General features: G+C 35.1%; 2 protein-coding genes across 3 annotated transcripts in view; both read left to right on the top strand.

The window, feature by feature from the left end:
* Positions 1 to 14,998, top strand: part of und (methionyl aminopeptidase und) — a 28,889-nt gene extending 13,891 nt beyond the window's left edge. The window contains exons 4-9 of the mRNA XM_069818490.1: positions 3,508 to 3,662; positions 4,212 to 4,449; positions 6,868 to 6,962; positions 8,045 to 8,186; positions 8,491 to 8,665; positions 12,139 to 14,998. Coding sequence (XP_069674591.1) covers positions 3,508 to 3,662; positions 4,212 to 4,449; positions 6,868 to 6,962; positions 8,045 to 8,186; positions 8,491 to 8,665; positions 12,139 to 12,391 — 1,058 coding nt within the window. The 3' untranslated portion in view covers positions 12,392 to 14,998. The remainder of the gene's footprint in view (positions 1 to 3,507; positions 3,663 to 4,211; positions 4,450 to 6,867; positions 6,963 to 8,044; positions 8,187 to 8,490; positions 8,666 to 12,138) is intronic.
* Positions 14,999 to 20,237: 5,239 nt separating this feature from the next.
* The window catches only part of RanBP3 (ran-binding protein 3), a 49,435-nt gene continuing 46,787 nt past the window's right edge, over positions 20,238 to 22,885 (top strand). Inside the window, exons 1-2 of one of the 2 annotated variants that reach the window (XM_069818488.1) lie at positions 20,238 to 20,337; positions 20,608 to 20,654. In XM_069818488.1, the coding sequence (XP_069674589.1) occupies positions 20,262 to 20,337; positions 20,608 to 20,654 (123 nt within the window). In that variant the 5' untranslated portion in view covers positions 20,238 to 20,261. The other variant, XM_069818489.1, reaches the window with a different exon arrangement.

Below are 22,885 nucleotides of genomic sequence, written 5' to 3'. Positions count from 1 at the left end.
ACCCTTGTATATAGGCATATGTTGGTCAATAAAATGGAAGATCAACTAGCCAAAAAAGAAACAAGGAAGCTAAGCATAACAAATAGTGCAGTCATCCTAAGAAGGAAGAGATAATAGTAGCTATTATGAATCATTAACTACAGGAAAATCAAAATATAGCAAAGGGGAAGGAATCGGAAAGAATTCACAGACTGTGTGAAAAAACAAAAGAAAAAGACTGTGGTATCAGTTGGACTGTTTTACCCTAACATCACGACATGATTGTCTTTCACAACACCTGCATGTACCTTACGTATAGTCAAAAAATATATTATGGTGAGTGTACCAAAGATCAAATATGGCTGGCACTCCAATGCTACCAACTTTGAACCTAAAGCATTATTTCATAAAGTTGTATTATGTGATGTGATGAAAACAGTAACTTCACATACAACTTGCTATATTATTAATAATTATTATATTTCCGTAATATATATATATATATATATATATATATATATTATGTTATATTATTAAAATCGCGATATAAAATATACACACAATATGGCATCTGAATAAAATTTGTGGTCGACACCTGTGGAGTAACGGTTAGTGTGTCTGACTGTGAAACCAGGTGGCCCGGATTCAAATTCTGGTTGGGGCAAGTTATCTGGTTAAGGTTTTTTCCCAGGGTTTTTCCTCAACTCAATATGAGCAAATGCTGTGTAAGTTGGACCCCAGACTCATTTCATTTACATTGTCATCTTCATTTTATTCAGATGCTAAATAACCTGAGTTGTTGAGACAGCATCATAAAATTTGTGTATTTAAATTAGAGTTGCTTGCCTTGCCTGATTAATATTTCGAATTGTGCTGACCTAACCGTTACAAAATGACTTACTATCATGATAGCTGTAACATACATGTATTTGAGAAAGTGTTGCTAGTAGTGAAATGAATGTAACAGCTAGAAAATGACTAAATTTAAGCAGATAATGAAGGAATGGGGGGGGGGGAGAAATGTTGAATTTGCAACTTAGTACCTCATGTTACATTGTACTGACTGTAGTGAACCTAACACTGTCATGAATGAAGAACGTCTACCTATCTATGACAAGTAGAATGTCACAAGAAAACAGACACATGATGTGGTGTATATATGTATTTGAAAGCCAGGAAGGAAATGATGACTATGTCAAATTCTGCCATTGAATAATAATAATAATAATAATAATAATAATAATAATAATAATAATAATAATATGGATAATACCTGTTCAAATAACACAAACCTCCAGCAAACATATGAAGAGAAAATAAACGAAATTGTGAACTCCTAGAAGAAGAAAAATAGACCTGCAACAAAATATAATTACATTTGTTCCCAAATACATAACAGCTGACATCATCCTGAAGACACTTGGAAAAAAAGACTACAAACTCTGAATTTACGTATGTACAGTATAACTATGCGAAAGTCAATCACTCTCTAAAAATGAATGGAACACCATAATCTTGCAGCAAAGCCAAATAATAATAACCAGAGACCGGAAGTTTAGGCATTATGGATCATTAAAATAGGCAGGCATAAATAGCTAAAATAGGCAGGCAAAAAGGCATTATAAATAGCTAAAATACGCAATAAAAGGCAATTACAAAAACCTTGCACTAGACCCTCAACCTTGCACTTTCCACAGAGGGATTTCGGCAGCAAGAAAAACTTTACATAAGCCGAATGCAAATTCAGATTTTCGACTTGATGTTGCAATTACTGTTGGAAGCAAAGAAATCTTCTTCCCAATAGCCTTGGAAAGTGCATTTTTGTGTTTGGTTGTACTGATATGTTGCAATATGAAATATTTAGCTAGCTACAACAATGTCGCAATGAAAACTGAAAAAAAAAAAATAATAATAATAATGTTAGACCCCTCACTCATTGTTGCCTTGTCAAATAAACACAAGCGATAATTAAAACACTTATGCCCACGTGCATCAACGTCGGTTAGTGTAACCATTGGTTAAAATTGTCACCTAATCCCCGATTAAGCATTTTTACGGTGGATCGACCTCGGTTACGACTTAAATAGGAAGTTAACCACAGTAATCTCTAACCGGCCAAATATGAGCGGTTAAAGGAGATAACCAGCGATTAGTAGAGCAAGCAAAATGGCGGCCATAACCACAGGTGATTATTTCGAAGACGATTATTATTGTGCAGTACTTGAATTACTTGGATAGAGCGTGAGCGTGAAGGTTCTTTAGTGGAAAGAGAGAATTCTTGCGAGCAATTAGGTGACAGAAAATTTCAGGAGGGATTTCGTTTATCAAAATCTACAAATGGATCAATTGAAATAACACAAGAACAATCATATTTCTCCTGCGGATCGGCTGCTTATATTACGATTCTATGTAACTATTATTTTCTGTATTTTAAGAGGGAATACTCGAATACCAGTATCTCTTTCTCTATGTCACTGGCTGAACAAAGAAAGGTTATGGATGGATCAGGATAATGCACAATTCCCTGGTGTAGTCCAAGATCGTACACACATTCCTACCAATTTTCTGCATCCTTTTCCTTTATGGATATTCCATCTTTTTTATATAATAGGCCTACATTTAAATCTAGTAATTAAGTCTATCGATACTTCAACCTAACATTGGGATATAATCATTTTTGGATTCAGTTTTCCATTTTGTACGATTTTAACGTAAAAGTACTGAAAAACAAAGAAATGGAACTCACAAATATAACAGCGCCCAAAGGCAAACAAATGCAACGCGAAAATGTAGGATACGTTCATTTCGATGTAGAACATAGTGAGCGCAGTCTTTTTAGACGTTGACTATTATCTTTGCAGCGGTATGGATGCTTTCCTTTAGTCATTTTGTAGAAACAATGTACCATCATAGACTTTACTCTGGTTAAATGAGGTGTCAGCTAGCCAAGTTTTAGTAATCGGTGATTATGAATGGTGCACATAAATTACATTTTAACCACGGCTACTGTTTAACCATCGTTTCGTAATCTATGATTACTGCGTTTTTAATCAATGTTGATGCACTTCGCCATTACTGTTATACATTTTTGCACGGCAGCACTCATTGTTGCAAAGAGAATATGAACTGACTGAAAGACAATATACATCAGTAAAGTCACTTTCATTATAGTGGTTATAGAAATAAATTAAAATATACCTGTAGGCAATTTTTAATAATAAATTCATAAATAATAGATAAATAATCAAATAAAGGCAAAAAAAGCATTTATTTTGTAAATTAGGCATTTATATTAAAAAAGGCAGAAAAGGGCAGCATAAAACTGTGACGTTTCAATCACAAAGGTATAATTCGTACAGATTTACTTTCAAGATAGATTTAACACATTTAAAAAGGCATTTTGCCAAAGTTCCGGTCTCTGATAGCAAGAAAGTCAATTAGGTTAACTCATTTTTATATTACAGTTTATCTTTTTATTGTTGTGTGTCTACATTTGTTACTAATTAAATCAATACTTCATTTTTGTAGATGTGTTCCCAGTTGGACAAGAAATGATGTATCCATTAGTGGGAGACTCACGTACAGCTAAAGATCGCTTTACAAGTGAAGAAAAACGAGCACTTGATCGTCTTCATAACGATATTTACAATGAAGTTCGTCATGCAGCTGAAGCTCATAGACAGGTAATTTATTCTTTTATTACTAGTGGCATAATTGTCTTTTCTTCCATTTCTACTGCTGCTGCACCACCACCACATGGTGTCTCCTTGGAGCTGAAAAGCTGCCTATAGGGTCATCTCTACCTCCTGAGCAGATAGTACATGTAATGGATAATGTGATCAATAGCTTTGTCTACACACAGCTGGACATTCTTCTCTCCCTCCCCCCACCCCTGTCTTTGTAAGCCCATGTGTGCGCATATACACACTACATTAGAAAGTGTTGTGCAGCCTTCCATTAGGTGTTCTGCAGACTGCTTTTGAACAACACATTCAACCATCCACATTCTCTAAGAGTATATACTTTCTATAGCTTTTAGGGAGATGACTTGATCCTGAACGACTAATGTAAAGCCAACAGCTTTTCCAAATACGTGTCCATCTGAAGCCATGGTTTGAGGAGTTTTTATTAATTTCTTCTTGTTGTAATATGTGTGGTGAGTGCTATACATTTCTTGTCATTTCCAATTTTGTGTCTGTATCTCATGTAAGTAATCATATTTGTTGTTACAGACTCGGCAGCACATTCAGAGATGGGTTAAACCAGGAATGACTATGATAGAAATCTGTGAGGAACTCGAGTCTGTAGCTCGCAAGTTAATCCAGGAAGATGGGCTGAAGGCAGGCTTGGCATTTCCAACAGGCTGCTCCCGTAACCATTGTGCTGCTCACTACACCCCTAATGCAGGGGACACTACTGTTTTGCAATATGATGATGTGACAAAGATTGATTTTGGAACTCATATCAATGGTAAGTTGTTATAACTGGTTTCAGATCAGTGGCAAGTGATTATAAAAGGTAAAATTTCCTGTTCATTTTAGAGGAAACTGATACCTTTGGATGTAAATAGTAGTGAGTGGTGGTTAGTCTCTCACTACCGTACCTTATGTCACTGCATACATATTGCTGGTCAGTATGTGCTACATTGTTGAATTGAACTTGAGCTTTCTGTATGTATATTTATTTATTTAATCTGACAGGATTGAGGCCATAAGGCCTTGCCCTCCATCCTACCAGATAGCACATATACGAGGCGCATCCATAAAGTAACTTTCCCGCTCGTCCCACAGCTAACAAACCATACGTTGCGTGAAGCGACTGTGTGTACGTGATAGAGTAATGTCCTGGCATGGCGCATGCGCTAGCAGAACTTCCCGAGTGCTCTCAGTAGCTTCGTTGCTTTGGTTGAAGATAGATGTTCCTGTTGCAGCTCCCGCCACGTGAAGTGCGGTCAGTGATAAAGTTTTTGAATGCATAGGCATAGCACCGATTGAAATTGATCGTCAGCTGAGCCAGGTCTATGGGCCTAATGTCATGAACAAGTAGATGGTGCGATGCTACTGTAGACAATTTTCAGTAGGACGCCAAAATGTGCATGATGAGGAGCACAGTGGGAGGCCAACCATCATCACAGACGACCTTGTGGAGGAAGGCACCATCTGCTTGCTCATGACGTTAGGCCCATATACCTGGCACAGCTGATGATCAATTTCAATTGGCGCTATGCCCTATGCATTCAAAAACTCTATCACTGACCGCACTTCACGCAGCGGGAGCTGAAGTAGGAACGTACATCTTCAACCAATGCAACGAAGCTAATGAGAGCACTCGGGAAGTTCCGCTAACGCATGCACCATGCCAGGACATTACTCTATCACGTAAACACAGTCGCTTCATGCAACATATGGTTTACTAGCTGTGGGATGAGTGGGAAAGTTACTTTATGGACGCGCCTCGTAACTGCGAATCTAATGTTTTGAGATAATTAGGAAATAGTTTTTGTGCATCCAACCTATTGTTTTTCTATATAGTAATGTTGACGGAATGATGTAGATGCCTAATATGAGGAAATAGAAGAACCCTGAGAAAAACCCCCAACTGCGACCTTGTTCACCACAAATGTCACTATAGATTTTTCATAAAACCCCAGGTCTAATCAGGACTCGAACCCAGACCACCTGCGTAACAGGCTTAAGGTCTGACCACTCAGCCACCGCAGGATTTCTAAACTTACTAGGATAATGTAGGCTACTGATGTAGCTAACTCAAAACGGGAAAAATTAAGTTACCTAGTTGAAATACTGGACCCACGATAGTCTTCTTCCCCTCCATCCTTCTCCCCCTCCCCACAGGTATTTGAACAGTAGGCCGCTCCATTCCAGGATGAAGTTATGGTGTAGAATATTTCGAAAATATATGTAACTGCCAGTACCTTTTGTTCAATCAACTTGGCAAGTTAATTTTAATTTTACATCTGCAAAATGTGTAAACAAAAACAAAAGAACATAGTGTTGTCTTTCTTTCCCCAATTAAACATGCACAGGTAATCAAGAACTCAAGTACACAAATTGAAGGATTCAGAACCATAGTGGGCCATGCGCCATTTACTAAAACCGTAGAATACAAGGGTTAAAATGAAGTTATTACCATAATTCAATGGAAACATATAGCAAGTAATATAAAGTATACATGTTAAAACTAAATGATATGTCAGTCTTCATTAAACTATGGTATTCACTTAACTTTAACCCTTGCTTTCTCCGTTTTTAATAAATGCCGCTTGGCCCACTATGGCTCTGAACCCCTCAATTATTACATATATCCATTGTTGAAAGTAAGCTTTAATTACTCGCGACATTGACTACAAATACAACTCCTGCACACTGAGAGACAAGACACGATGGCATTGATCACTGGGGGTAGATAAAAGGAATGTTCATACGATAATAGTGGACTGGTAAAGTACCATATATACGCAAATACTTTGTCCGTATTTTTTTCGGAATTTAACAAAGAAGAACTGGGGTGCCTGCATTATTTGAAATAAGGTTGGTACCGCTTTGCCTCAAACACTTTTTTTAATTTTCTCTCCAAAAATTAGGGTGCGTTTTGTGAAGTCGATATGGAGTCGACATGCTCCATAATTTCCTTTGATTGATTGATTGATTGATTGATTGATTGATTGATTGAAAATTAGGGTGCGCGGATTATTCGATGGTACAGAGTATTCACATATATACAGTATTTTTGGACCACCTTGTCCAGTCAGGTCCATGGAAATCCCAATAATTTGGAAGCACATAAGTAATTGATGGTATGGAAGTTTTAAAATACGTGACAGAAACTAGACTGCTGTATAAAAACATAATGATTTTTTTTTTCTTTTAGGTCGAATTATTGATTGTGCTTTTACACTGGCATTTAACCCCAAGTACGACAAGTTGATTGAAGCTGTGCGTGATGCTACAAATACTGGAATCAAGGTAATGTACAAAATAGTTACAGATTTTTATGGAAAACTAGCATGCATGTTTTAACATTTTTTTTTTTTTTTCCTCAAAATTCTTTAACTCTTGTTCCACCTTGTCACAAGTACTAACATAATGTCATTGATTTTCTAATTTCTTACAAAAATGTTAAATAGTTGTTGCTGGTGGGATTATTACTAACGTAATGTCAATGAATAGTGTTGCTGGTGTTTTAGTGGGATTACCATGCTTGCCATTGGTCTAAGTCTCACCTTGTTGAGGATGATGGATTTTTTTAATTGACAAGATTTTTACTACTTCCAGTTTATCTTGGTTATTAATTTCTTTCACAATTTGTAATGTTATAAGATTTTCTTGTGTATCAATAAGTATTTCACTAGCAGTTTGTCATTCTTCTAATAGAATGTGTAGTGAAAAGCCAGATATGAGGCATTGCATGCCAAGTCAAACATTGATTTAATCGCAACCCTTCAGATTCTATGGAAATATTTTTTTTTGTAGATTCTATGAGGAAATTCATTAGACCCGTATTTTTTACTTACGAAATTGCGACTGTATTTGAGAAGTTATGGACTTTTGTAGTTTCGTGTGAAAAGCCTGGATTGGAGTGCACCATTAAAATTTAAATGACCATAACTCTGGTTTTATCTGTTGCTGAAAAACAAATGCTAGCTCATTTTGAAGGAAATTAAACAGTCTTTCTTTCTGCTGCTACCACATTTTCATAGTGATGTTTGTTTTTGTAATATTATCGTTTCTTTTCTTCCCCCCCCCCCCCAGAAAAAAGTTTAAGCGTAATTTTCTTTATGATTACACCAAGATTTTTTTTTATAATATACCAAACACTAGTAATCTTAAATAATTTTTGAGTATCTGAATTAGAGTACACTTTCGCTGATATAATTTGTTTCGAGACCAGTAAGAATGCATGGTATAATTGTGTGCCTGGTATCGAATTTGCATGAGATATTTTTTAAATTCGTGCACGACAAGAATGACATATTTTCATATGTAATTTAAATAAAAAAAACTCTATTTTCTTATTTTCCGTTGTTGATTGTATTTTCTTTCTTTAGGCTGCTGGTATTGATGTTCAGCTGTGTGATATTGGTGCTGCAATTCAAGAGGTAATGGAATCATATGAGGTGGAACTGGATGGCAAAGTGTATCAAGTAAAGTCTATAAGGAATCTGAATGGTCATTCCATCTCTCCATATCGTAAGTACATTAAAAACGTACATATATTATGCTCTAGTTGTACTGTTTGTTGTGCCTAGGCTGAGTTCATGACACGGTCTTTTAGCTCTTAGTAAGTGGGCTTGTATCTTCTTCTTGCTGATAGCCATCCATCACTCATGTATTTTATTCAAGATGATGTTGAAATTCCTTTTATATGCATTTTTGACACCAGCTTAAGAAATTCTCCATCACTCATCGTCATTCAGTTAGATTAATGTAAAGGTGTATTTGAGAAGTTCGTGGCCTGATACATATATGGTATACATATTTCTTCTCTGTATAGGTATCCATGCTGGTAAAACTGTACCAATAGTTAAGGGTGGTGAAGCAACAGTTATGGAAGAAAATGAATTTTATGCTATAGAAACATTTGGCTCAACTGGACGTGGACAAGTTCATGATGATATGGAAGTCTCTCATTATATGAAGAACTTCGAAGTTGGTTATGTACCATTGAGGTAATGCTATTTATTATACTTTATGTTGTTTGCGAGTGTCTAACATCAGCAAGAATGAGGCCAGATAACGAGAGAGAAAGAAGCACATTGTTCCGAGCATGCACTAGCTCTGTATTCATGAAAAAATTGTTGTTTTGTATTAGTCTTGAGTGCCAGTAGTAATTTTGCCAGGAGTTATACCAGTATTATATTAATTTCCAGCTATGTGCTGTTTTTTTCATGTGAGACATGCTGAAAAGGTGTATTTCCGCAAAAATCTGATAATATATTTAGTAAAACTTTGTTTACTTTCATCATGCAACCTTCAACGGAATGGTTAGCAGAAAAATGTTTGACCAAGAAATTATGTGTATACAGAATTATTCCATTCGTTACGAATTTTCTAGCTTTTAAAAGCTCCCAGTGTGCAGTACAGCAAAGCAAGCTAGTGGCAGAGAATAGGAGAGACTGACTCATTGTGTAAGAATTACCATTCCCTGTAAACACATGCCATGCATAAATTATAATGTGATATATTTCTCTCAACACATTTGGTCCTGCTGACCCTTCACATTTCTGTATTTGGGTCAGCAGTCCCTTACTTGCATTATTTACAGCTTAAAACACAGACATATCGTGACCTTAATACCTGTTCTTAACTATAGCTTTCATGTCCCTTCACTTTCACTTATTCCTTCTCCTAACTATCCTCTTTCACTTCTCTTATTCTCAGCTACACTTAATAACTATTAATACTAATTTTCTCATTCACCTTCACTTCCACTTTCTCATAACAAACTAAATAATTCTTTCTTGTAAATAACATAAATACATTTAAACTATATTTAATATAGAAGAAATAACCTTTGTTGACTATTTCCAGAAAAAACATAACCTATTATTAAATTTTACTGTCTAAACACTTCTAACACATCACATCGCTCGTACTCTAGAACATTGGTTTCACTTTATTTATAACTTAATCTTAGAATCAACTTTTTAAACAAAACAATTCCATAACCTTGAAAAAGTGTATCAGTTAAATTCCATTTTTCCATTATATAACTGACCCTGCTATTATTTCATCGTTCTGATACACCATTTCCTCAGACTACAAACTGTTTCTTCTTCCCTGCTACCCCCTCGTTTCGCACTCTTAACTCGATTTACACTCTCTATACTTCCCCTTTTACTCCCCACACTTACTTCACTTCCTCTTTCTCCACTCTCTTCTTTCGTTGATTCAACATTCTTCTCTCCTCCCTTCTGCTTTCCAACTCCGAGGTCTCTATCTCTGTTATCATTTGATACTTTGCTTATTTCCCTACTTTTCTGCATCTTTGCATTTGGTCTTGGAATGGCATCATTACTGGGCGTCTTTCTGATGTCGTAGCCACCATCTGAGAGTTCGTTATTGCCTGAATGGAATTTGCTGACATTGATGGTTTTTTCAGACATCCTTCATTGCAATCTCCTATGTCACTGCTCTCATGCCTTCCACAACTTTACGTTTTATACTCATTCCACTATTATTTACATTCCCTCTTACTCTCTCCTTTATCTATTATTTTTCTTTCATTTATATTCTCTCCATTTGTTGACTCATTCAAATTTTCTAAACAAAATTCGACATCGAATAACTCCCCATTAATTTTCAATTTATCCTTAATTTTGCATAATGTCCATTTTTCATAGCTGCTTTCATAACTAACACCTTCTTTCTGCATCTCACCTTGTATTCAAAATCTTCTTCTATACTAATGCTCGAGTCTTTCAATGCTTTCTTCCTATCCATGATCTCCTCCTTAATCACCCAGTTTGCCAGTCTGACCAAAATGGGCCTGTTATTCCCGTTTCTCATTCTATACACGTCTTTCACTTGTCCATTTCCAATGTCAGTACTAACCACTGCCAGTACATTCACTATCACTTCATACGTGTCGCAAGACTGTTCTTTCACTTGCCCAACTGTTCTTTCACTTGCTCTTCGATACTAAAGAAGATTAGATTGTTTCTCCTTTTCTCTTCTTCTAAATATTTCATCCTGTTTTTTAATAGAGATTGTTTTCCTTTTGTAGATCTTCCAGTTTTCTGTTAATAATATTGATGGCTCCCTTAAATTTGTGGTATCCATTCTCAACAGATCCTTCACCTCACTTATTACTGACTATGAAATGGCTTCCATATACTACTGCACTTTTCTAAGTTAGCAGGCTGTGGTCAATTATGTCTTATTTGACTCGTTGCTCATTGAGAACTGGCATGAATTAAATCATTGAAGCACGTTTTCATATTCATCTATTTTCGTTATTCCTTTTGGAACAAGAGTTTTCTTGACTGGTATGTCGAATGATGATCTTATTTCAATATGTCTCATTCAGCTATTTATCGCTTTTGAAATTGGACGTATCAAACATCCTGTTGCTTTGGCAACTTGTTCTTATACAGTAAAATCCCTTGTAACCAGTACCCAAATAACCAGCAATACCAAAACAATGACACTTTTGGCTAGGCAAAAAAAAAAGTTTAAATCTGCCATATTGCCACAGTCTGGGCTGTCAGTTTTGCCACATTAGGAAGTTCGCACTAACTTTAATTTTCAGTGAATATTCGAACCTAAACTTTGTGTATTGTTTGTGTTATGTGATGTGTTTTAATAAAGAACATTCACACAGTTTTTATGTTTATTTAGTTATATTCTGGCTATCAGTGTTGGCACATTAGGAAGTTCGCACGAACTTTCGTTTACAGTGAATATTCTAACCTAAAATTAGTCTATTATTTGTGTTGTGTGATGTGTTTTAATAAGGAAAATTCACACAGTCTTTATGTTTATTCAATTATGAGCAAGTGATAGAGAAATAAGCTTCATATGGCTGCAGTTCCAACATTTGGCACCATGAAATACAAACTTTTTTTTTTTGTATATACCAATATTTATTCAATTATCCAGCAAAATCTCGTACCCAGAACTAGTGTGGTCCCTTTGGTGCCGGTTAAGAGGGATTCTACTGTACTGTCTGAATGTTTGTTATGAATCTTCAGGAACACAATTCATACCTGTTTCTCTCCATTCACTTCATGAAGTCATAAATATTAACAATAGGTCTATAATTACTTGGTTCTAGCTATGCAATGTTTTTAATTTTAATTTTGAAATTGTAAGAGACATACTGTAACATTATTGTAAACGAAAGTCACTCAATGGCATACTACTGAATCTACTCAAGTTGTACTGTGGCATCGTTCATTTATATGTTTCATAATAATGATGCGAATGCAGAATGTAAAAGTATAAACAATGAAGGAGAGTGTTGTTGCAGCTCATTCATACAGAACAACAGTAGGTCATTGTTGGGCTATTATCATCGTATCATCATAATCATCATCATCATTATTATTATTATTATTATTATTATTATTATTATTATTATTATTATTATTATTAAAATTGAAATTTTTTGGAGTATTCTAATGTGTTTATTTTCTTTCAGACTACAATCATCAAAATCCTTGCTAAATGTGATCAATAAACATTTTGGTACTCTGGCATTCTGTCGTCGATGGTTGGACCGTGCTGGCTGCACCAAATACCAAATGGCTCTGAAAGATCTCTGTGACAAGGGTGTGGTGGATCCCTACCCTCCTCTGTGTGATGTAAAAGGAAGTTACACTGCACAGTTTGAGCATACAATCCTGCTGAGACCAACATGTAAAGAGGTTGTTAGTCGTGGGGATGATTATTAAAAAATGGTTTTTATTGTGACATGATATTGGATTTGCGGTCAACCATATGTTTATGGTGTACAGTTATACCACTGTAAACATACAAGACTGGTTAAAAAAAAGGTTCATTATGAATTTTTTTTTCTTATGGAGTGTGCCTCAGGAATTCACTACAGTAACATAATAAGCATTAGAAGTACGTTTATGGTGTCAGGGTTACAAACAGGATAAAATTCTTGTTAAATATAAATAAACCTTCTATTTCATAATTATTGAAAATTTTTTTTAACTGTGTGGTGTATAATCAATTCTTTTATAAAGAAGTGTTATCTTTTGTTTAGCACATATTTGTCCCTTGCAGAATGTTGTAGTGTGTTAAAATATTTTGCTGGTGATCTTTGACAAATTAAATTTTAAATTCTAATGACAACATTGGCAATATTACTGGTACTCTCGGAATAAATAAATAATAAGAGAATAATATCCATTAGTTGTGATACAGTTGATACAACACTAATGTAAAATAATTTAGATTCATAACATTATGTAAAAAGTAATTAAGAAAGTGCTGTAGTTCTCTAAGTCATACTGTTTCAGAACGACTGTTAGCATATTTGTGAAGTCACGTAAGTGAACCATAAAATTCAGCTTCTGCATGAAATATTGTCTATTTCATTTCTTCACTAATTGACAGTCATATTGAATATAGTTGGAATACTATGATAGTCATGTTATTTAATCATAAATCACTAATAAATGTTATCAAAGATAATATTATCTGGTTTTCGAATGTAGATATTTTTCTTGGATCAGCACAGCATAACATGGCTGTTACCAATATTTAAATATGTTATTTGTACTTTTCAATCAGATGAATTGTTGACAGTGGCGTAGCGTGACTTTGAGTCTGTTATTGACAGTGACGTAATTTCAGTATTGTCTTCTTAATTCTTCCCCTTTCCTTAACATTTTTTATTCTCACACTCTTGATTTATCTTTTTTTAAATCCTCTTTCTGATCATAGTGCCCTCACACCCACTAAAATGAAGTTTTTGTCGAAATGTTAACTTTCTTTTCTCTACTGAATTTATAAATTATTCGCCTTTGTTTTGTTTCCAAATTGAGACAGTTAAAATGGCTATAGATTGGTGAGACCCTTGCCTTTTTCTGCAGAGAAATGCACTCGTCCATTTTCATTACCACCACACACATTCATTTGGCTCATTGCTTCATTTAAAATTCTTACAAAAATGAAACATTATTCATCGCTCATATTTATCTTAGAATACAGATAAATTTACCTAATTTTATGTAAACTTGAGCTTTAAACGACATTTTATGCTGCAAGATTTGTCATTTCTTAAAAAAAATGGCTGATTGAGCCATAAAATATACTTCAAATGCGTAGACTCTTTTTGACTCCTGGAATAGATAACACCTCCTTTGCGTAATTGACCAGATGTTAAACAGTCATAGCTTCCAATTCACAGATTCTACTCAATACTTTACAATACAATAATTCTCTGGCCTTGTTTTGTCTTTGTTCCTGTTTATCAATGATTTATAACAACATAGAAGAGACACATTGCATGGGTTGCTCAAACTCTGCTTTTTGCCATGAAGCCACGATTTTATCACTTTCAAGTGTGTCAACCTGCCATATCATATCTTTCATCATGTTACCACAGTAGCAATATTCATTAAAGCAAAAATTCGTGAGGAAGCATCTCTCTTGCTTCTATTAACGCTACGCCCATGATTGTTGGTCATCTGTTTAAAAGTGATCAGCTGTATAGTTGCAATTTGTATCAGTATAAACTTATGGCGAAAGTATATTATATGTATGAACAACATTTAATTTTAATAACATTTTGAAATTTCATTTATAATTAATGAAAAAATGACTAACACGAAGCTGTAAAAGATAATACTAGAAGACCATATGTTTTGTTTAAAATAAGGATTTTTTTTGTATAAATATTGCAGACTGCAACTTATATTTTGAAATTTTAATTGTATCATCTATATATTTGTACATCAGTAATGTAATTTTCTCATATAAGCAGAATACCGGTACTTGATATTTTGATAAGTAATTGATATCAAATATTTGTTTTATATACAAATAAAGCATTCATGAATATCATTCTGAATGATGATATACATTCAGTTACTCTTGAGATAACGAATCTTATGGATTCACTTAATCAGCTGTATAAGCTGAATTATTTGATGTACTTGAGTTTGAGGGGTAAGATTTTTTTTTAATAGAAGACTGACTTTCCTACCTTATGAACCTAATGGTAGCTTCTAAGTCATTTCTTTAATTGCTTTATCAAGTAAACCAGTTGTGAATTGGAATAAGTTTGAGATTATAAACACATTGTTATATAAAATTTACTGCAGGAAGTTCATATCTGTCAGTGTGGATGATGCAAAGGGATTAGAATCGTTTTTGTCCAATGCGCAGTAGAGATCAACTCTCTTGCATAATGTTAAACTCTGTACAAAATATATTTCTTCTCTTAATTCTTTTTTGATTAAGACATAGTGATACATTTTGTAGTGAAATTTGAGTTTTGTTTGCTTTTGATATATCTATAAAATAAAGTTCTTGTATAAATGGCACCCATTTCTTTCAGTGGCAGTGAAATACAGCACGAGTAGTTTTAAAAGTTCCAAAACATTACTCGGCTGGTCAGCGATCGTAACCCCATGCAATTGTTGGCATTCCCCTCCATGAAATCATGATGCTCTTCCCATCTGCAGTCAGTCATGAGTGAGATTTCATCAGAGTAGAACAGTTTTCTTCGGCAATTATGAGTGAGATTTTATTAGAGAGTGCAGTAGTTTGTGCATTGTCATATATTCACCTTGAAGACACGTCAAGTGCAGAAAGTTGTGTGGCAAAACAACACAAGCATTTAGACGTTCATTTCTTGGCAGCTCAGTTCCAACACAAAAAGCAATATTAAAATTGGTGGATGACCTTAATAAAACAGGTTCTGTGACAGACTAGAAAAGAAAACGAAGATGCCTGGACATTTACATCTAAATGCTTGTCTTGTTCTGCCACAATTTTCTGCACTTTATAACATCTTCAAGATGAATATACAACAATGCAGTGAATATCTCACCATTGCACAACACTACTGTTCGCACAACTTATCTGGGCAGCTAAAAGAGCGGTGTAGCGAGGTTGCTTGTTGCGGTAGGATGGCAGGAGAGGGAAGGAGAGGGGCAGCGAGAGAGCACTAGGGAACCCAAGTGCCTAGATAAGTTGCGCGGACAATACTGTACTCTCTAATGAAAAATCTCACTCATGACTGGTTGCAGCCAGGAAGAGCCCTGAAATTTCATGGAAGAGGGGCAATTCGATTGTTTGCATGGACTTGGACCACTGACCAGCCAAGCCAAGTTTCGGGACTGTTAAACTACTTGGTCCGTATAATAATGAATTCATTATTAAAGAAGTGTTGGCTTGTTGTCAATGTCTCAAACTGTGATCCCTTGAGATTTTTCTGGAATTCTTCTATTCTAGCAGAATTGGATTAATTTTAAGATACGGAATGTTTTGTCCCTGTTGATAGCATGAATACCATGAGATGTGAAATCAGCAGAATCATCTGTCCCTGAAAGTAAGAACTTCAAATAGCCAATACAATGGTGATTTTTAAATGTCACAAACCCACACACATAATGTGTCTTTGATGTCTCCAGCTTTACTTCTCCATGGAGGAAGCTATTATTTGCAAATGTTCAACAATAAAATCTGTTGCTCTTTGCCACATGTGAACCACTGTACTTGAATCTGGAGGCAAGCATAACCACTTAATTAGGGTGATATATTTAAAATGTATATTCTTTTTCTTGAACTGCATTTAAGAATTAAAAGTTCAATAAAATCTCATAATGCTGTATATAAGATGAAAAAAATTGCTTAAAGGGGAGGATGTACACCTTTCGCTAGTATAATTTTACTAATATTTCAACGTTTTTTTCCCTCTGAATCTATAGGTCCTCTGGAAACAAAAATTGGCATGCTTAATATACACCATCTGAACATCAATAAATATTTTAATAATTTTGAAAACTCAATAGTTATTTTTTTTTTATTATGAAAAATTTTTGAGAATTTTTTTTCAGCCAAGCAATGTTTAAATTATACCCAAAACGTACTCAAGATATCTAATGAAACTTTGTATGCATGTAACGTTTTTTCATGTGGACAACATAATTATAGTAAAGTCTTTAAGATAGAATGAATAGTTTATTTCTTTAAATATTTATCAAAGTTTTTTGAAAAGAAATTTGTATAAAATGAAATAAAAAATTTAAAATATTTTTAAAACTAACATGCTACGGATTTCAGTATATGTTGTAGACATGTTTGTTAAAAATAGATCAAAAAAATAATTGTACCAAAATTTAAATATTTGAGTAATTTATCATTAAAATGCTACCGGCTGAAAAAAAAAATTAAAAAATGTTCCATATTTAAAAAAAGAATAACTATTGGGTAGTGTATATTAAGCTTGCCAATTTTTGTTTCCAGAGGAGCCTTAGATTCTGAGAAAAGTGTTGAAATACAATAAAATTATGTTGCGGAAAAATGTACCTCCCTCCTTAATGAAATTACAAATATTCTTTCACTTTAACTTGTCAGTTTTTAGATTAAGTACTTTAAGTCGTTCCTTCAATGGAGTTCTCAACATGGTGTCATTTTCTTCTTCAGCTTCCTCTAGTGCCTCACCGAGTTGAGTGGAGCAAGGAGAATCCTTGAAGAAGCTCGTAATTTTCATCAACATTCAAACTGGAAACAAAATCATTAACTGAATGAAAGCTAAATTTCTATGATGAATTCGTATTATGTTTTAAAAAAAGTTATACTTTATTGAAGAAGCCTCACTAATCATTTTAATTGCTACTTAGAGGTTGGTGCATGCAACAAATTTCCATCTGGTATGATCTGATAGGCTTATGGAATGTTAACAAGTCTGAATCTACTTTTGTTGTTTGATTAATTTGATTGATTTCACGAGGGCTGGAGTGGCATGGATCCTTGCTCTTAGACCGTTTAGACCTATTGTACTTTGTATATGCGATGATTGTTCAAGTCTGGGTGGAATTCGTGAACTTGATGCTGACAGGCAGGTTATTCTTTCTGGGTCCTGCAGGTAAGATCCCATTGGCTACTAACGAGCCTGAACCTTGAGTCCAGAGCCCTAAGCCCTTAGAATCTAGATCAGCATCAGAAACCCAGAAGACATCACTCCAGCACAGGTGATAGATGAAATGAGGGGAAAATGGAGAGCATTGGTGGAATGGAAGAGAAAAATGAAGTGCCCAGATAAAAACCTTCTGCAACATCTGTTTGTCCACCATAAATTCCACCCAGACCTGACTGAAGATTGAACCGAGGCAACCTGACTGGAAAGCCAGCACTAGCCACACGGGCACCTGCATCTGTTCTGTTCGGTCTCAGTTGGTAACATGTAAATTATCTTGACCCTGGTTGGTATCATTAACTGCAACCATTGCACACATCCAATCAAGGAAGCACAGGCGCACAAACTACAAGAGAAAGCTGGGTTTGCAGTGAAAGACCTGCTCTTGGACAGAACACTGAATGAAATGAACATTTTTTTTTTATCCTAGTGAGGTTTTAACATCAGAAACGCATGTCATAGCCAATACATCACAAGGTGTAGAGAGAATCATTCGAGAAGGAAAACCCTGTGAAAGCTATTAGTTAAAATAAATTGGCAATGTCACTTCTAAATATTTTATCGTCTTTATTTAATTATATTATAATTTAAGTGTATATTATTGCTGTAATATAGCACCAGACTTTAATAGCGCAAGTCCTTTTATCAAAGTTAAAATCTTGTCGAGCGTAAACACAAACTGTTGATTGCTAACCATAATAAATCCTCTTAAAGGTACGGTCACACGTCGCTACTTTTGCTGCACAACTTTTGTACTGGAGCTGCAAAAGTTGCGTGTCGTGTTCACATGTAAGTCAAAAGTAGCGCGCTGCACGCTACTTTTCGTGCTGCGCAACCCGAGTGCTCCAAAAGTTGCAACTGGAGGTTGCGAGTCTGTTCACCAACGAGTTAGAAAGAGAAAGATCTGTTCACACACAAGGCGCTATTTTTGCAGCCGCAGTCATGCTGCAGGTTTCCATCTCCGTGTTGACTTCTCAATTTACATTTTGTGGTTATGTTCGCATTATTAATAAACTCATGCGAAAGCTTACTTATATATTATTTGCTTTTCTGTCCTAACTAGTATTCAGAAATTGGCATTATTTTTACTATAAAGCTTTTAAGAACGCCTATATACTTAGATGATAACCAACAGCCAAAGAGTTTATAATACTTACTTGTTATATATTACAAACTCTTTGCCAACAGCATATTCACGTAATCAATGTTGGCAACCCTCCTGTTTGAAACTACGCTACGGAAAATGAAAAAAAAAAAATGAATTATATCGTCAGCAAATATGCTCAGACTGTGTTGTGCATTTAATAACGGTTACAAATAATTTATTTTCATCATATCTAACATTAAAATATATCCAAACAATAAAAGTATCATTGGCACATTTGGGTGGCAATACTGGTCGCTACCGCGCAAAAGTTTCAACAAAACCGATATCAAAAATGCTGCGGCTGCAACCCCGAGAACCCTGTTCACACGTCACTACTTCTAAGCTGCGCGCAGCATGAAAAAGTAGCGGGCAGCAGGTTCGGCAGCCACTACTTTTCGGGTTGCACCGTTGTTCACACGTCGCAGTACGAGAGTTGCGCAGTTTTTTTGTACTGCATCGCTGCAAAAGTAGCGACGTGTGACCGTACTTTAAGACACAATATGAGCAAAATGTTATGACAACGATCGTGAAATAAAAGTAATGTCATGTGAAAATACAAACTATCAAGTAGGGACCGAACACGGTAATTTTTGTTTCGTTGAATAGAGTAACTTGCGTTCTGTGTAGTCAAGAATAATTATACTAATGAGCTACCGCCATATTTCGGCAATAGTCTTTCCCAATGTCCTTTCCACAAGTACGCGCGGTAAAAATAGTGTGCTCTGAAAACTTGTGTGTGTTTTTTTAATTTGTGTATTTTTTGGAAGTTTCGTGCGTTATATCATTATCTAAATTAGAAACAGCTAACGGCAGTTCGGCAGAACAGGGTTAAGTTCGTTCTAAAGGTGAGGGTGGAAAAACAGTGAAAAAAATCACAGTCTAATACAGTCACGAAGCTCAATATGAAGGAACTATGCATCCATAGACAGTAGCTAACCACTAGGATCGCTAATATCGCTTCATCACAGACAATACGAAATAGTGCCTGCATATTCTATTGTTCCTAGTACCCTCAACAACTCAAGCTTCGTGACTATACTAGACTGTGATAAAATAATGCAAAATTTCGGTACAGTTGTACAGCATGGCCACTATGAAGACTCTTCAAAGCCGTCCAGTTTTTCTTTCAATTAGTGTATAGTCTTAGAAAAAAGTTATGTCGTACAGAAGTCCCAGAAAGGAGGTAGTGCGCATGATCAAACACAACGAAACAAAACTAATTTTATTACGTCAACTAGTCTTTCTCTTGTGAACCAGGTCGCTCGTCCTCTAGTCATGCGCACTGCCTCCAAAGTATCTGTGCAACAATGCTTTTTTCTAAGACTGTACATAACAATGTATGCATGTTAATGACAGTTGAAATATTGGCCATTATGCTTCAATGTAGCCACGGTCGACCGTGATGTAGCATGAAATGTGGCTCATTCATAACCAAAGGCTATAAGCAGACTAGGGTTCTCGGCTTTATCTGTGGTTTTACTAGCTATTTACCACTGCCGTCTGTGCTATTTACATTATGGTGTTTATGGCGCCATTTTTGGCCAATTTTGGTACTATTGACTTTGGAAACAGTATGGCTGACGTGCGGAATGGTAAAGAGTAGTTTCTTGTTTTCTTTGCAATTACTGTATATTCAGCTGAATATAAGGACATGTGTACTTGGCAAAGACTGAATTGATTTTTGTTTTTGTTTATAATTCGAAATGATTTCTACATTAAATTTTAAAGTGTTGACATAAGTGTTTTCATGTCCATGTTAGTGGAACTCTTTTACGTAACCTTATATTTTCTTAAGCAGTAATTTACATGAACATATTCATTGTTTATTTTTGTATTTAATTTTGTACTGTATTGTATTTCAGAAAGTACATCGATGGATGGGCAGTCAGGAAAGTCGAATAACATACAGGTAAAGAATTGAACATGCATGGATGTAAGGTTTGGAGGTTAACATTTGTAGTTTTGAAGTGTTAATGTATGGCGTTATTACATTATACTCAATGAATCCAGCATATTAATTTTATTTGTGGACTGATGATAGTTTTTAGATTCAAACTATGTAAGCGATGGGCATGACTGACCACATACCTAAACATATTGATCTTTTGAAATAGATACCTATTCTGTAGTGTTCGAATACTTAATACATCAGTATTTGGCTGTTTCTTTTTTTTAATTTGGTTATTTTACGACGCTGTATCAACATCTCAGGTTATTTAGCCTCTGAATGATATGAAGGTGGTAATTCCGGTGAAATGAATCCGGGGTTCAGCACCGAAAGTTACCCAACATTTGCTCGTATTGGGTTGAGGGAAAATCCCGGAAAAAACCTCAACCAGGTAACTTGCCCCGATCGGGATTCGAATCCGGGCCACCTGGTTTCGCGGCCAGACGCGCTAACCGTTACTTCACACGTGTGAACGGCGGTTTCTTTGTAATCCACCCGAGATAATGAACACTTTCGACATAATATAAATAAATTTACCGTTTTTAACATTGTTTGAACAATGAACCTTATCGTATGTATTTGACGAAGGAAATAATAATTGTAACATTACTTACCATGTGTCTTAAAAATTGTTGTAGTTCCTAATGCAGTCTCAAGGTTAATGGACACGTGGACCATTGTGTTATTGCTTTTCTTTATCTTTAAACCTAGATCCTTTCTGCACATGGTCCATATTTGAAGCCGTTATAAGCTCAGTATTTTGAGATTTTGGTCTATTAATGAGATATTTTGTAAAATTTGTTATGTAGCAAAGTTAAGGGCTAGGTTGCATTTATTTTTAAGTTATTTTCTAATATTTTCAGCAAATTCATTCTCCCAACTAGGGTTGTCACCTTGAAGAAGTGAAAAGTCGCCTTAAAGCAGCTGGTATTCTATTTTACAAATTAAACTTTAAATATTTTAAATTGAAAATAAACTACAAATACTATATTAAACATTTCTAAAGGTATTGAAATTAATTATGTTTACCTTAGTATGAACATGATGCCTTTTAGAAATCATGGGCTGAGGTGGAGGCTGGAACTTATAGATGTACTTCTTATTTGATGCAGCAGCCTTTAGAAGTTGCTTCTCATGTAGAGCATATTGATGAAATTCGGAACAACTCAGATTATAGTTTATTTTAACCAGAATTTCACTTCCACGGATTTTACGCGAAATTTGTTTCCTTCTTCTGTACACAAGTTTTTCCTTAAAGAAAACACTGTTTCTACATGCTTGTTACTGACAGGAATGGAGAACATAAATTTTACTATTTTTAGTAAGTTAGGGGCTGCATATTTGTTAAAAAATGGTCCCAAAAATACCGTCAGCTGTTTCATTCGAATCATCATAAAAGCTAAGTAATTTCTTTTTAACTCCACTAATCTCAGAAAAATTTTTAATACTGACTGGAAAGCATTTAATATTGCCTTTATTTGAGGCATCTGTCGAAACAGAGAAAAAAGTGTCATGTTTTAACTTATTCTCTACTAATTCTACGGAATGAGACGATACATTTTGAACAAGCATCTCACATTTTGTACATCGACGGTGAAGTTTTGGACTTAACTTGGAATCTTTGAAAATGCCACTCGCTAACTTAATGCCACAATCAGTAGAAAGATAACTATGGTTATGGATTATTGCATGATATGCAAATGACAATTCAGAACTTCACTCTCAATAGGAGAATGTCTCACGTTAAAAAAAAATTTCAATCGATTTAGTTTTAGGACTTGATACACAGAAATATTTCTAAACTGTTTATCTTGCAACCATTGATTGCGAAATGTACACATTCTTTTCACTTTTTTTTTCTGTTTATCATTTTGACTGTCATAATTATCACTGTCACTGCATTCACTTCCACTGTTGTTTGCCTTTAATTTAGAGAACATTTTATTGAAACGAACCCTTAAAAGTCAGAAACAGTGTCTGCGCCTTGCGAAACTGCATAACAATAGCTAACATACGTGCACTGCAATTTATAACTGCCACCAACCTAGTCTTTCTGAATTTTCCCACCACTCCATGACAATGGAACACGAACTGCAATGACTTGATTTCTTAGAAACAGAAACACGAACCCATTGTTGCTCGCTCTTCTGTTTGTAAATTTAAACAGTTATCAAGATGACCAGCTGTAAGAT

Source organism: Periplaneta americana, chromosome 2 (genome assembly GCF_040183065.1).
Source record: "Periplaneta americana isolate PAMFEO1 chromosome 2, P.americana_PAMFEO1_priV1, whole genome shotgun sequence".
NCBI classification, from domain to species: domain Eukaryota; kingdom Metazoa; phylum Arthropoda; class Insecta; order Blattodea; family Blattidae; genus Periplaneta; species Periplaneta americana.
Note: the sequence above shows the minus strand (reverse complement) of the source record. Positions and strands in the feature narration are given on the sequence as shown.